General features: G+C 42.0%; 1 protein-coding gene across 10 annotated transcripts in view; it reads left to right on the top strand.

The window, feature by feature from the left end:
- megf11 (multiple EGF-like-domains 11) overlaps positions 1-14,738 on the top strand; it is a 68,280-nt gene extending 53,542 nt beyond the window's left edge. For 4 of the 10 annotated variants that reach the window (XM_051382793.1, XM_051382791.1, XM_051382801.1 and 1 more), the window contains 14 exons: positions 151-314; positions 424-526; positions 3,297-3,443; positions 4,865-4,999; positions 7,186-7,314; positions 7,906-8,034; positions 8,675-8,803; positions 8,956-9,084; positions 9,188-9,424; positions 9,783-9,952; positions 10,041-10,104; positions 11,208-11,252; positions 12,009-12,215; positions 12,469-14,738. In XM_051382793.1, coding sequence (XP_051238753.1) covers positions 151-314; positions 424-526; positions 3,297-3,443; positions 4,865-4,999; positions 7,186-7,314; positions 7,906-8,034; positions 8,675-8,803; positions 8,956-9,084; positions 9,188-9,424; positions 9,783-9,952; positions 10,041-10,104; positions 11,208-11,252; positions 12,009-12,215; positions 12,469-12,644 — 1,964 coding nt within the window. In that variant the 3' untranslated portion in view covers positions 12,645-14,738. The remainder of the gene's footprint in view (positions 1-150; positions 315-423; positions 527-3,296; positions 3,444-4,864; positions 5,000-7,185; positions 7,315-7,905; positions 8,035-8,674; positions 8,804-8,955; positions 9,085-9,187; positions 9,425-9,782; positions 9,953-10,040; positions 10,105-11,207; positions 11,253-12,008; positions 12,216-12,468) is intronic. The other 6 variants (XM_051382794.1, XM_051382792.1, XM_051382798.1 and 3 more) reach the window with 4 other exon arrangements.
- Positions 14,739-15,812: the final 1,074 nt, after the last annotated feature.

Here is a 15,812-nt window from a genome sequence, read left to right as displayed (position 1 = left end):
AAGTTATTACTATGCAGATTTATTTTAAGGGTTTGAACCCCAGGTTGGGAACCACTGTACTATACTATTATTTTGGTTGTCTAGTTGTGTAAAACAATGTAGCTGTATCCACAATACACTTGGAAATGTCTCTGCTCTGTCTTACCCCAGGCTGGCAGGGTGTGGACTGCTCTATCCTCTGTTCCAGTGGTACCTGGGGTCTGACCTGTAATCAGACATGCTTATGTACCAATGGAGCTGCATGTGACCCTATAGATGGCATCTGTACGTGTTCTCCTGGGTGGAGGGGAGAGCACTGTGATGAGTCCTGCCCAGTAAGTCTGTCTTATAACTAAGAGGTTGCTGCAGAGAATCCTGTGGTTCTTGAACCTTTGGGGCACCATACAACTTGTAGCTGTAACAGTGTGTTTTTAACATTGTCAGGATGGCACCTATGGCTTGGAGTGCCGTGAGCGCTGTGACTGTAGCCATGCTGATGGCTGTGACCCAGTGAGTGGCTACTGCCGCTGCTACCCCGGCTGGACAGGTCAGTATTGCTTTAATAATAACAACAGGCTTTAGGGACATAAATATCCTCTGAGTTCTGTTTATTCATCCTTATCTTTTTCAAGACATCAGATGCTTGTCAGACAAACTTATTTACCAAAACAGGAAAATATGCTGGGGCATTCATGGTTTCCACTGTTTACAGTATGTTTACAGAGTGTCTAAGCAGTGTTTTGTTAATTGAATGTTCAATTTGTTTTGCCACTAAGCCAGCGGGGTATATGAATGTGAGTAAAATAATTCTCTTGGCCGATTCACTGGATTCTGGTATGCACTCATGCTTATATGGCATCCATTATTGGTTATACGCAATGTCTGAAGTGACTCACAAGATAAATATTTGGAGATAGAATCAAATCATTGGCCCAGAAAGCTCTCATGAGTTTTAAACAGACTATGATATTATGGTATTTTTTATTTCCATGTTGTTGTAAAATTCCAAGTTGTTGTGAAATCTGACTGAACCAACTGCCATACTAATTCATCAGAGGATTCACTCTTTCATAGTCGGCATAGTCTCACTGTTTGAACTCTGATCCCCTCCAGACCCAAAAATTCCTAGTTTTTTCTGAACATATGTCTGCTCTTTGTTTCGTGTCATTTCAAACATTTGCTTACAGGGAAAGAGGTGGAGGTAGGAAAGTGTGAATGTCACAGCAAGGTTGAGGATCATTATGCTCAAAAATGAAGTGTCGCATCTGAATGTCAAATACAGGGGTCTAGCGGAGGACCTGGTCTCTGAGCCTGGGTGGAGAGGTGCAGTCAGGGAGGGAATAGATTCAGCAGGAAAGGTCAAGCCTGTGAGCTCTCAGCAGCCCACTCCATTCAGCCTCCTGAGCTTAGGGCATTTATTCTGGGAAACAATGTGGGTTTTATTATCTGCAAGAACGGAGGCGGCAAAACGGGTCTCTCATGCTCTGAATCCTGCACAGGTCGGGACCATCTGTCAGCCTTAATTGAGTCACTGGGGTGCAGGGCTGGGGGCAACGTACAGCCCAGTGGGCCAGACAAACACACATACATACATACTTGAATCATAGAGGCTTGACAATGGGCTCTCAGAAGGAAGGAGCACCTAGAGAGAAGAAGATGTGGGATTCGTCACAGGGCTAAGTCAGGGATAGAATAAAATGGCTATTTACAGAAACACTGGAGCTATTTCTTGCTGTAAACACTGTCATATCACTGAGCATGCTGGCTCCAGAGTTGATATGGCATCCTACTTTAGTGTCAACTTGCTATTTGTTTTATTGTGGGTTTTTGCGTAAACTGTCAAGAAGGTTGACTCTAGGAGTGTGTGCATGTAAGTGGCTAAGTCATCTTTGACCCGCACAGTTGTTGCTTAACTGTCGTAAGCCTGACATCAGCCAAGAAAGACTCAAAAGAAGTGCCTACGACAGGACACTTGATGCAGGGGCGTTATGCCAGTCCATGTTAAATAACTTCACCTTTTATTTCAGAAGAGATTCCATGTCATGGAGCAGGTAATGTGAGTGCGTGTTTACATGCACTGAGAGAGAGACGTTTGCTTTGCTCTGCTCGCTCTGTACAAATTGGATGGTGGGACCTCAGGCACTTCTCGCCGAAAAGCCTCCTTTGAAGAGACTTCAGTTCTGGCTTCTCTCACTCTTTCTTCTTCTCCCTCACTAGGCATCCAAAGCCCCTCTGTTTGCCACCATTAGACTGAAAAGTGTGATGCTCTGCCCGCATTCATTTTCTGACAGTAAAGGCAGTCACAGTTTTTTCTGCTTGGCCTAGCAGAACCTCAAACACACTTGCACAAGTCTTGCCCTCCTTTTGATGTCTATGGCTGGGCTTCTGACTAAATCACTGCTACCATGCCCCTTCCTCATCAGCACTAACATTTCCTCTCCTTTACTCCTCCATTGCAGCCCCAAGGCACCCTGGTTACTGTATAACATTAGTCCCCAGAGTTTAGTCCAGGTTTAATTCAAAGGTACTGCACTAATGCTGCTTTAATGGCCACACCATTCTCAGATATTCTCACTCAAAGGAAATTTCAAATGAGGCTTCGAACTAAGGGCTGGCACTTGAAAGGTTGCAGAGTTTGTGCACGTGTGTGAGTATGTGACTCCAACAGTGTGTATGTGCCTGCATGGTTGCAGCAGTATTGAACCTGTGTGTATGTACAGTACATGTGATTTTGCCCCTTAGTTTTTTTTGAAGGCATGGGTATTGCTAAGAGAAAATGTGCTGCTTCGACGGATGTGAAGACATTCATGTGAACAGTGAGAGAACCGTATAGATGCAGTGTGTTTTGCGTTTGTTGGTTGGAGCTGCGCCAAACACACAGTGACACTTCCAGGCTGTGCACTTGTAGCCTGAGTTCTTCCCTTCGGCTCTGTACACTACCACGGCTCTGCTGAAAGAGAATGGGAGACAAGCTTGGCCTCTCTGGAGACCCAACCCTGTTAATCAACACAGTGCACTGGCAGGGAGCCCCAGTCAGATCAAAAATAAAATACATTTGGAAAGGAGTCTGGAAGGATGAGCTGAACTATAAAAAAACACACTCCAAAATGCAGCTTTTTCATTTAGGATTAAAATCAATCGAGGATCCATGCTGGGTGTATAACCCTCCACAGATCCACTGTGATCAGGCATTGTGAATGCTGTCCTTTGATGATGTGTTTTTACAGATGGCAGACTATTTAGAATATTTCAGCACACCCGTCTTTGCCTTCTTAGTGTGCATTCGCTGAATATTTGTCATTGTAATGTGCCTGCAGGAATCCACTGTGATAATGTGTGCCCACAAGGCTTCTGGGGACCCAACTGTTCAGTCAGCTGCTCCTGTCAGAATGGAGGATCCTGCTCTCCAGAGGACGGCACATGTGTGTGTGCACCTGGATACAGAGGGACCTCCTGCAAAAGAAGTAAGCCTCCTTCTCTTTCTCCATGCAACCTCTCTTTATCCAAACCTTTAAGAAATCACAGGCACGAGACTGAGAGGGCCGCAGAAACAAACTCCATCACACAAGTGACCTTGGTTTGGTCTTTGAAGAATTGTTGAAGGGTGAGCCAGCTGGGAAGAAGCAGTTAGTTGTCGGTCATAACTGCTTGAGTGTAAACCCTTCATCACTACTATCACTTAATCACAGTGTATGTAGCCCTATAGCACACAAACACACAGACTCCTCACCCCCTACCCTGTCCTCAACAACCAACTCACAGTGGGAGACTCACAGTCCTCGGCCGAGGCTCATCAGAGGGTGTGCTCACTGGGAGTGCTAGTTCAGGTTTCTGAATGGGGTCTGTCTGAGGCCTCTCTCAAGTGATGAGCTCACTGATTGGGAGGGAAATTCTCAGTCACAAACTTGTAAACATCAATTTGAGTGAGTGAGTTGCGAGATTAAACAAGCTGTGTGTGTGTGTGTGTGTGTGTGTGTGTGTGTGTGTGTGTGTGTGTGAGAGAGAGAGAGAGAGAGAGAAAGAGAGGAAATGATTACTCCTCCAAATTCAATGTTTACACAGATAATGTTCTCGTCATGTGGAAACCTCATAACTGCTGCATTTTTGCTGCTTTTTCCTGTTGAAATTTTAATTGGAGGATTACATGCTTCTCCAAAGGCTGATAAAGGTGTATCACACCTGGTGCTTTAAATCAAATCAAAACCCATGGGGTAAACTTAACACTGCATGGTTGTCAAACAACAACCAAGGCTGTTTTGTCAGCTCCTTAAAGGTTTCTTATTTTGGAAATACCTGATTGCCTCTTGAGAATAATGGCATTGGAGCGGGAATCTTCCCAAATCATCGGCTATAAAAATAGGAACATAACATGGATTTTTAAGGCTCTCGCTGAAAATGAAATTAAACTATGTTTTTATTTAATATATTTATATCAATTGCAGTATCTGCACAGCTAACACTCTTTCTATAAAATGTTAGTATAATTACTTTTATACAACCGTCTGAATATTTCTTAATGGTCCACATTCTTTCAATAAAATCTGCATTATTAACGCACAGTTGTGCATTTCCTGACATTTATAGATCATCAAGCTGCTCTCAAGACTTAACATAAAAGAGATTTTCACGATTCTCTTAACTATTTTACTATTCTATCTCTGGCAGCAGATGAAATGGGAGTGATTACAATAAAGACTGACTCCCCTGCTTTTTCACTCCCTTTGCTGTCTCTCCCCGTCTTTTCTGCTTTAATTCTTCCGGCCTTGATTTCTGTACTCCCTTGATCACTCTTGTCATGCCCTGTTTCATTATTATATACCTCTTGTTCCATCCAACACTGTCGACTGATTCCCTCTTCTCTCCTGCCGTGCTCTGCCGGCTACAGTCTGCTCTCCGGGGTTCTACGGGCACCGCTGCAGCCAGTCGTGTCCGCAGTGTGTGCACAGCACCGGGCCGTGCCATCATGTCACGGGCCACTGTGAGTGCCTGTCTGGCTTCTCTGGCTCTCTGTGCAACCAAGGCAAGTAGCCTTCTTTGTCCCTTTGACCTTTTCCCTGCTGTTTCTCTTGCTGTAAAATTCATTCACTATGAAGTTTAAGTCCATGCTACTGAAAAATGTTGAGTACAATTTATATCTGAAAATGCCCGAGCATTTTGTCTTGATAGGAATTCGAAAAAAAAAACCTGTATTTGAGTGGTTCGGAAATACATTTTATTATGTAAAAGTAAGTTATTAAGTGCTGATGCCGACAATATCTCATAATATTTTAGGGTTCATTCATATGTCAAATAAACTCCTTCTGTCATAGCATTATGTGAGGACACCTGTATGTTTTCCTACAGTCCTTGCTGTTCTCAGTGACTCTAATAAGATCAACGGATGACCTCCTGCCTCTCCTTCTGGCATCTTAGCCCTGAAACTTTGAATAATGGCTATTATCAGTGCACCCCAGACCAAAATGGGAGAAAAAAAAACAACCTTCAACGGGATCTTGAATATTGCTGAGACCCACTTTTTTAGACAAAGAATACATCAAGTAAATGTTGCTGTCCCTCTGCCTTATTCTGCGAAGAGAGCTGCATGTAAATTGCTTTTCACAAATAGACAAAGAAACAACACATGTGCACGTCCGTTCATCTTGTTAAATTTAATTTGAAGGCAACCAGGCAAACTTTTTCTTTGTGTATAGCCTCAAAGATGTTGTTTGAATCACATAGGAAGATCTTGTCAGGAAGAAAGTGTGCAGCCTGTGTCTTACTTTCATAGTTTCTTCTTTTAGCTTTCAATGTGTGTTGATTATGATGTTTCATGAGTAATTTTAAACACTAAACACTACAAGCTATGTTGACAAATAAGTGTTAGAATACTTAATTACCATATAATGTGTTGACAATATCATAAATGTCATACATCATACATATATATGTGTTTTTATGATGATATAGCTCGTAGTCTTGTTGTATGTTCGGTGTATTAAAACACAAAAATGCAGCTTATAAAGAGATTGTTTAACGTAAAATTCGGGGTATCATGCTAGTTTTTTGTCTCGTCACTCTCCATCTATTCAATAGCTAAATGTTAGCAGTTCATCCAATATCGAACGTGACGGTTTACCAAAGGTCCATAGGTATTTGTTTTGTTAGTGATTCCTCAAAGGCTATAAAGTGCAAAGACACCTATATACAAATGTACTGTAGATTTTACTTTCTAATAATTTACCTTTTTTTTTATAAATTACAGAAAGGCAATTGGGGATTTTTGAATTCTCTTTCAAGGCTTTGAGCAATGTCTTACAAATAAAAGTTTAATAGGTTAGCTGAAAGAAGAGAAAAAAGGAAAAGCGAGTGTTCGTCCTCATTTGTCGGACTGTAATTACTGGTGAGCAGGCGTTAGGCCGCGAGGGACGAAGGTGGCCAACAACATACACATTCTCCTCTTTTTGAGCCCTGTTGGCGTCCTCACTTGTCCTCTGTCCAGCACACAAAGTCCCAGCTTAATGAAGCTCTCCTGGTGTGTTGAGGCTTGAATCCCCAGAAGCAGCAGTATGGGGGAGCCAACCTCATGGCCTAATGACAACCTGCTTGAAGGAGCTTGAAAGAGCTCTCAAGAAGAGGGGAAAGCCAGTTGAAATGTAATCATTAAAATCACCCCACATGAAAATGAGTCAGACCCATCTCTTTCACAGCCAGACACCTTATCTGATATTTCTAACGCTGGGCTATTCTCTTTATATGAGACCTTTTATGTATCTGCTGGCAGTGCAGCTCCCTGATCCTGATGGTTAGATACACCTTGGTTCAATTTGTCTCACAGCCAACAAGAAAACACAATGGAGGTTTCATTGGAAATGACATCTTTTATTGAAGAGTGCCGGAGAGCATTGAAATATTAATTTCATAAAAAATGTATACGGTGGTCTGTGTACATGGTCTATTTTAATTCTGTGGCACATCACTCATTCCACTCTTGTGAGTGGAAATGGGGCAGTTGTGCCACTGGAGGCCGTGATGTGATTGACTCCTCCTTTTGTTTAAACAGATCACTTCACTTCATGTCCACTCAAATAGAACAATATCATCCATTAGAGGAATATGTTTACACAACCTTTCACATAATGAGTTTGTTTGCATAAAAGTTTGGTGTCATAATGTTAATGGATTTTACTTGTCTTTGCATGTTTGTTAATCATGTTTTGTATTTTGCAGTCTGTCCGAGCGGCAGGTACGGCAGGGCCTGCGCTGAAATCTGCCTCTGTACCAACAACGGCACCTGCAACCCCATTGATGGCTCCTGCCAGTGTTTCCCTGGCTGGATAGGAGAGGATTGCTCTCAGGGTATGGCTTCCCTCCTTCATTATGTGTTCAATTTACTTTCTCTCAGATTTTCCCATCTCATTGTCTGTCTCCACTCTCACATTTACCTTCATACACATTAATTACTTTCATGACCCTACACATTCCAAGAACTACCCTCAGCCCCAGCTTATGTAGAACAGATAGCTTGTTTAAATGATTGTTGTAATACATTATGCTCTTTGATTTACAGCACTGTAGGCCAAAGATCATTTGCAGAGCTTTGAGCCGTCATGCCGTGGGACATTGATGTGTGTTTTTTTATTGCATCGACTACTTAAAGTAAAAATAACTTATGATCAGATAGATGTTATATTACCAGTGCTTCACTTTGGATTATTCAAGATGACATATATGTCGGCTCATATATTACAAATTATGGGCTTGTTGAGGGTAAAGATCGCACTGGATTTTCTGCAAGGATCTGTGTTAAGACATTTCTATATGTGGAGGATATTTAGGCATTTCCTCAAACATGTGTGTTATGTACTTCATCTATGCATTCATAGGACATATCGTATGTGTGGGGGCGGTGTGTGAGCATAAGCTTGACTGTGTCTCTGGCGTCTACAGCCTGTCCGTCTGGGCACTGGGGCCCTGATTGTCTCAACTCATGTAACTGTCACAATGGAGCCCAGTGCAGTGCCTACGATGGGGAGTGCAGGTGCAGCCCTGGCTGGACCGGACTCTACTGCACACAGCGTGAGTCTCTCCCTCCCAGTTAGTAGAAACACACTGTCATCTATTGGCAGTCAAACAGAACTGCAGCAAATGACAAGTGAGAAACGTTTTTTTTAGAGACAACTGGGCAACTGGATGATAATAGTTTTTCATTTACAGGTTTTTTTTTAGAGAGAGCAACATCAAAATAGCACTAATGGTCACTTCATTGTTTGCTAATTATACATTCCAGTCATTCACACAGGGATAGTGCAGATCATCATCAGTCCACTAATTTGAATTCCATTATCTATCACCACAAGGGTTTTATTCAGTCTTTTTAGCATTTTTATACTCTTTCTCTTTTGCATGAAAATGGCATTTGTTTTAAAAGTTTTTTCCTTTTTTCCCCCTCACATAGCTTCTTACTATTTCCAGTTGTCTTGTTCTTTATTTTCACCTCTATGTTATGTGATCACCATAACAAGATTTTCTGCTGAAGCATGAATTGTTTAATTTCCATTCATTCACATTGTCCCTTCTTGAGTATGCTGCAGAGACATTGAATGGTATTGATTTTCCCGTTCCCCTGCGATATGACCTTGACTCTTTACGTTGTCTTCCCCTCTCTTTGTTGTCCCCCCCCCATCCCACCCAAACATTTTATACATCTCTGTCCCAGGCTGTCCTTCAGGGTTCTACGGCAGGGACTGCTCCGAAGTCTGTCGCTGCCAAAACGGCGCAGACTGTGACCACATCACTGGCCAGTGTGCTTGCCGAACAGGCTTCATCGGGATGAGCTGCGAGCAGAGTTGAGTAGGCCCAGCACATTTAGCTCTGAGTAAAATTACCCTGTAGATGAGTGTGGTTGTGTATGTGTGTGTGTTCTATAAACACTTTGGCTCACACTCTCTAAGTGCTTTAATTTTGATGGATGTAGTAATGCACCTCTCTCCCATGCAGAGTGTCCTGCTGGTACATTTGGATATGGTTGCCAGCAGCTGTGTGAGTGCCTGAACAATGCTACCTGTGACTATGTGACTGGAACATGCTACTGCAGCCCGGGATATAAAGGCATCCGTTGTGATCAAGGTGAGAGGTGATCGGGATGATCAAGGCTCTCCACTGTATAATCACTCAAACACAGATGTGTACACAGTGTTTAAACAACCCACTCTCTGTGTTTTCTCTGTAGCAGCTCTGATGATGGACGAGCTGAACCCATATACCAAGATTAGCCCAGCACGAGGCTCGGAGCGCCAGTCTGCGGGAGCTGTCATGGGCATCATCTTTCTCCTCCTCATCATCATGGCCATGCTCAGTCTGTTTGTGTGGTATAGACAGAGGCAGAGGGACAAAGGACACGAGATCCAGCCCAGTGTTTCCTACTCACAGGCAATGCACATCACCAACACTGACTATTCCCTGTCTGGTAAGTATATTTTAGAGACTATTCAAACTATTTGCTTACTATTGACAAATGCTAATGAAGCTGATTAGGGAAAAAATACTATTTTTATAATAATTTAGTCGTTTCAGTCATTTATGAAACAAAAATAACAATTCATAGTTCCAGGGTTGATGAAAAGAAAATAATAGACCTAAGCATGCATTTGTCCATCAATTAAACATGTATCCTGATTAGACTTGATTTTTTTGTGGTCAAAAATGGGCATATATGTGTTAAAATCTTCATGCATATTAGTACTTTGAAGATAGCCGAGAAAAATATGAACAGTCAAATTATTTATACTTTTTAAACCTCTCAAACTTGCTGTTTCAACCCTCAGAGTGTGGCAGTACTGTAGCGATGAGGACCAGTGCTGCTGAGGTCAATCAGAGCCAGAACAGCAGCAGCAGCAGTGGCCAGTGCTTTTCCAACCCCAGTTACCACACTGTGGCCCAGTGTAATGTTGTCTCAACCATCTCCAGCAACCTGGATGGCACTCTGACCCTCAAAGTATGGCCACTCTTCATGTGTATTTGCATCAATTTTTATTTTCACAACAACATACAAACAAGACCAAACTGTGCTCCTCCTTTTACAGTCAAACACCCTGAAAAGCAGAAATGGCTCAGAATGGAGAGCCTACTGCAACCTCAATGATATAGGTAAGTTTTCCCTTTCTCTTACCATGAAGCGCCACATACATCCAGAATTTCTGAACTTTGTAGAATCGGCGCTTCAAGGGCAAAGACGCATGTGTCATTAGTACAAACCTCATATAGGCACCGGCTACCCTGCTGTGAATGAAGATGAACCAGGGGTTTCTTGTTAGACATAACCTTTGCTCTGATTTTGATAAGATATGCGTGTGGGACAGAGGAAGCAGCGGTGCGGAGGTGAATAGGGGTCACTGTGAGCTCATTAGTCCTCTTTCACTTCCCCCGGTGGCACTTCTCTCTATGATGGCTTACACTGGGTCAGATACTGCTCTCTTGGGCTGTGAATTATAGAAAAATGAAGTGTGACTCAATAATAACTTAAATCTCTAGTTCAAATATCCTCCCATTAGCGTTTATAGGCAGTGCAGAAACATTTGATAAATGGTTTATAATACACTTGTGAGTCAAAATAAGTTCTTGTTAATGTAATAAGAGTATAATATGTGTTTTCATAGAAGAAGAGTTATAATTGTTGACAAACACTGCACATTAATGAGCTCTCAAAAATATCCATATGTTTACAACTACTTTATAGCCTCTTATAAACCATTTATTAAATTTGTAATTAGTGTTTATAAAAGCTCAACAGGAGGGGTTAAAGTAAAGTGTTAGTGAGATTATACTGTAAATACTACAAAGTGACATGCAACAGTATAAATATCGATGATTCATTCTTTGTTATGCTTGACCTCAAAGTCAGATATCTCGATCTGCACTATTTCAATAGTCCCTCTAAAAAAACCAACATATTGGATGTTCACGCTGATGTACTGAATTAAGAGACTGATGTAGCACATTGATGTAGCCTTAAAAAGGCTTGTCTTCTCCTCACGATGTGTTGTTGTTTGGCAAATATCCCATTATGACCACAGATGATTATGTAAGCTTGTAAGCCTTGGGGGAATGTGTTAGCAAGCGGGTGAAACATTCAGTAACATTTTTTAGAAAAAAACATAAGACAGATCGTACCATAATGAGATATTTCCCGTTAACCTTCACACACTGGGGGAATATGTTGTTTGACTTTCATGTTTTGACATTTGTTACAGATGTTCAACAGGGGGAGACACAGACACAGAGAGGCTCCCGAAAAGGTAAATAATTAGTTGTGGTATGTGTGTATGTATGTGTGTGTGTGTGTGTGTGTGTGTGTGTGTGTGTGTGTGTGTGTGTGTGTGTGTATGTATGTGTGTTTGTGTGTGTGCAGACATACTGCATGTGGAATCCTGTTCAGCCTCACCAGCACCAATATTACAAAACCCTTTTATGCTCAACAGCCCACATATCAATTTCCCCATTTGGTTTCTATTCCCCTCTGAAACTGCCATTTCTCTGACCCAAAATCCCATATCCTTATATTCTCCGTGATTTATGTGAAAACTCTCTACACTTTGGACGAGATCATGGTGGGCTGAGGTTTTGTTCCAACGGTAATTGCTCTCTGTGGCTCAGTGCCCGATACGTCATTTTGTCTCCCACACTGTGCAGTCCGTGGTGAGTGTGAGGGACCCAGGGGTGTGAAGAGTGGTCTGAAGGAGCTTTGCTGCGGTCTCTAATGAGCCCTCTTATCAGACTGATGAGACTGTTATGGATGAGAAGAGCCTTCCGCTCTGTCCCCTTTGTACTCTGATTACTATATACCACCATTAGTCACCTGTCGGAGACAAAAGAAGTACAACTTTCTTAGAATGGCAACGATTTTCATTGCCATTCTCCAAGCCACTCTCTGATGTCTATTTAAATTTTAGTGCTAATACCAGAGTCTAGCATTAAGACCACTCCTAAAAGTCAGTGACAATCTTGTCATCTTTGTTGATGCTGAATATGTCCTTGTCTCGCGGCTGCTGCAGATTACATCAAGGGCTCCATGTGCAGCAACAGCTCCTGCTCCCTGAATAGTGAGAATCCATACGCCACCATTAGAGACCCTCCAGGGCTGGCTTGCAAGCACACAGAGAGCAGCTATGTGGAGATGAAGTCCCCCTCCCACCGTGAAGTGCCCTTTGGAGGCACTGCCACCCTCCTGGGCAGTGCGAGCAGGAATGTCTATGATGTTGGTGAGTGCGTTGTTGCTCTGGTGTGTGGCGCTCAGCAGGGTCCTGCAGCTTATGGCCTCTCTGGTCATGTACCCCGGTGTGAGCCTGTACAGACTTTGTAAGCCTTGATGAGTGGAAATGTGAGCTGCCTCTCTATTGCATGCATCTCTCCTTTCTCCTTTTTTCTCAGCCTGTGCCTGCCAATCTCCAGCCTCAGTGTTTCTTATGTACCTCTCCTACTTTTCTCCTTCCTTCTTTTCCAAAACTATCACAGAGCCAACGGTGAGTGTGCTGCAGGGACCCAATGGAATGGCCACCGGCTTCTCACAGAGCCCCTATGACCTTCCCCGTAGCAGCCACATCCCCAGCCACTATGACATACTGCCTATGCGTCACAGCCCCACACACACACCCCCGCCACCCCCAGAAAGTCCCAGCTCCCTGCTCTAGATGGCACACCCTCCGCCTGGCTCTGACAGCGTGCCGGCAGTCCAGGCAATGTTCGGTCAACTTTTCAACCAACGGCCCTCCCTCTGTCTCCGTGTTTGTTCAATTAGATACTGAGATGTTGAGATGGAGGGACAGCCACAGCTCTCCTGGACCCGGCTCTCTTTGGCTCCCTCTCTGACACTCTTTCTGTTGCCCTGAAGGAAGGAGGGGAGGAAAGAGTGTCCCACACACCAGCGACCATTCACCCATTTTATTTCCTTACAGAACAGATCACTCAAACTGCTGCCCGGCCTCTTTATGGACCTTCTGAAGTGGAACATAATGGTTCCAAACAGCGCTAAGGGCAGCATACAGGGATTGGGTGGACAGATTATTTACAGGGAGAGAGCTATCCTCACACTCATTTTTATCCCATGATATAGGTTTACTATTCAAGGGCAGCCAAGTGTTTATAATGTCCCCTAAACAGAAGTAATTTTCTCCACAGGAAGGAAGGTATAGCAACCTTGACCATTTCAAAGCAGGTGACGATTTACTACATAGAGACATCAGAGTTTATGAATTGTCACTGTGTGCAGCAGCTGCAGATCACAGCACAGCTGACATTAAGTGATTATGACCATCTACTCTGAGGGGATAGAAGAGAACTGATTGTTCTAAATGGTAAACATGGAAACCCGGCTGAGAGTCTGAAAGCATGGATAAATAGTAAAATATTGTAATGGTCCTTTATTCACTGTTATCCTGTAATGGTCACACAGTTAATACTAAGGTGATCCCTGTCTGTAACTCAACAGCTTCTTTTTAAGTTTCAGTGTAAATGAGGCCCTGTGTATCTGGAGATGCGTTCAGGTCAAGTGTTCATGCATTGTTACATTAACTAAGAGACACACTGATGGAGTAATCATATCTTGTGTTGTTTCCTATGTGAAAGCATTTTTTGCAAATGTTTTTTTTCATTTTTTGAAATATTGGGTGTTAATAAGGGATTGCTTTGAACTTTTATGTTTTGTATTTATAAAGCTAATTGCTTTATTTAATAATTTATATTAGTGACAGTGAATTTTTATCAATGTGACACTAGAATATAAAAAGATGAGCATGATCAGATAATGGATACCCACTGATGTAGATAACACAAAATTTATCTTCTTGTGAGATGGTCAGTGTCATTTTGTGAACTGTTTTTGAAGTTATTTAAAATGTTATAAAAAAAATCTCTCTCTCTCTCTCTCTCTCTCTCTCTCTCTCTCACTCTCTCTCTCTCTCGCTCTCTCAGATTGTGTAAATTCAAAATAAGGTTTCATCTGACCAATTCAAGACCCTCAAATACCATGTGCAGTATTTACAAAGGGAACTATATGTAAAAAGTCCAATTCTAAAATATTTTATGTTTGTATCAGGCTAATTAACTTATTTATATATTGAACTGAATTTATTCATTCACTATGTGAATTCCATTTCACCCTCTGTAGAAGCAATAACATGTTGACAATCGATGCCCAGACAGTGTTTCATTAGTGCTGGACATTATGCCATCTTTGACCAGTGTGGTGACAGTGGATCATCTTTTATGTGACTGTTTTTCCTCTGAGGAAGGTTTTTTCCAGTTGCTGTCATATCAATGCTGCTTGTTGTTTTGGTACTTAAGTTTCAAATTAAAAGCCTATTCTGCCATCAGAAATCCGTTTCAATCAGGTTAATAACCTGGATAGATAGAAGATGAATTTACGTTTCATGTCAAGTGTTAGAGAGGACATGTCTCTCTTCATCTGTAGGTCTGAATATCAAAATGTCATCATGGCAATGAACGTTGAGTGTTTGATACTGATGGATGAAGGGTTCCACTCTAACAAATAAGAAATGTTATTCTGTTAATCTTACGATTTCTGGGCTATACCTCAGCCTGCAATTCAAAGTGTCAAGATGTTGTCTTGTTAAACATATTCCAGATTCATGAATGGGGACATTTTGTCAAAGTGATCTCATGTTAAGTAGAGTTTTCAGAGGGGTGACGACTACAAGATTTCTGTTGTAGGCTCCAGTTCTGTACAACTTGTAATTGGAACAACATTTTAAAGGTCTGTGAAGATGTTCTGGCCATTTTATTTCTAACAGCTCTTTAATACATGAATTATATGATGAATATAAATATGATGTATTGCTTTAGATACAACTAGGCCCCATACTTGATAAAATGATCTCCACCATAAATAGCTACAACATTAAAGACCTGTGCACATGTTATTGCATCAAACCAATTAAATAATACATAAATATATTACAGGGGCCATTTATCCTCCAAAATGATTTCACTGATAATACTTTTACTAAAGTAAAAATTTTAATGCAGGACCTTTACTTGTAATGCAGTATTTCTACACTGTGGTATTTTTCCTACTTTTACTTAAAGAATCTGAATACTACTTCCACCACTGCACAGTCACCCCCACCAATCCTGCATTTCTAATCAAGTTAGTGTTGACACTGTGTGGGAATTCAACACTGTCCACTGTCCTTTGCCTAATTTAAAGAGTAACTTCACACCAGGCTGACAAACAGTATTCATTTTCATTCATTGCCTTCTATGGCTGTCAAGCCTGTTTTACCTCTGACTGCAGCCGGCATCACTGCTGAGTTTGGTTGAGTGTGGTCAGAAGTATGCTTTGTTGCACCAGTAACCACATCCAACAGTGATGTCACGGTGTCCTGGAGTACATCTGTACATCACTGCAGCAAGGTGAGAAGTTAAAACCCCTGGTGGTCAGTAAAGACAAGACTTCTGGGGGGGGTTAAGTTACAATTTAATGTAACAACACTGTAGGCAGTAACTGAAGTACTGACACAGGCATCTAGTGACTCCAACCACAACACCAATACTGTATAAAAACATGAACACATGCAACTTATTTGGGGAAAACAATGTGCTTTCAGTGTAACATTAAGCCTGAAGTACATCTGATTCATAAAGAGACAGTGGAATTGTGGCTGGTTAAGAAAGTTGTCTTTGCTGAAATGAGATGACTATTATATTATGGGAACTGGTAGAAGTTGCAATGTGAATCAGCTCACTATAGCAGAGGAGTTTGTTCCTCAGTAGTTAGAAGCAGGTTTCCACAGATGATGGACATGCTGCCCTGCTGGCAGCCAACAAGGCCTAAGTGATGC

Source organism: Dicentrarchus labrax, unplaced genomic scaffold, assembly GCF_905237075.1.
Source record: "Dicentrarchus labrax unplaced genomic scaffold, dlabrax2021, whole genome shotgun sequence".
NCBI classification, from domain to species: domain Eukaryota; kingdom Metazoa; phylum Chordata; class Actinopteri; family Moronidae; genus Dicentrarchus; species Dicentrarchus labrax.
This window is presented reverse-complemented; position numbering and strand designations above follow the sequence as displayed.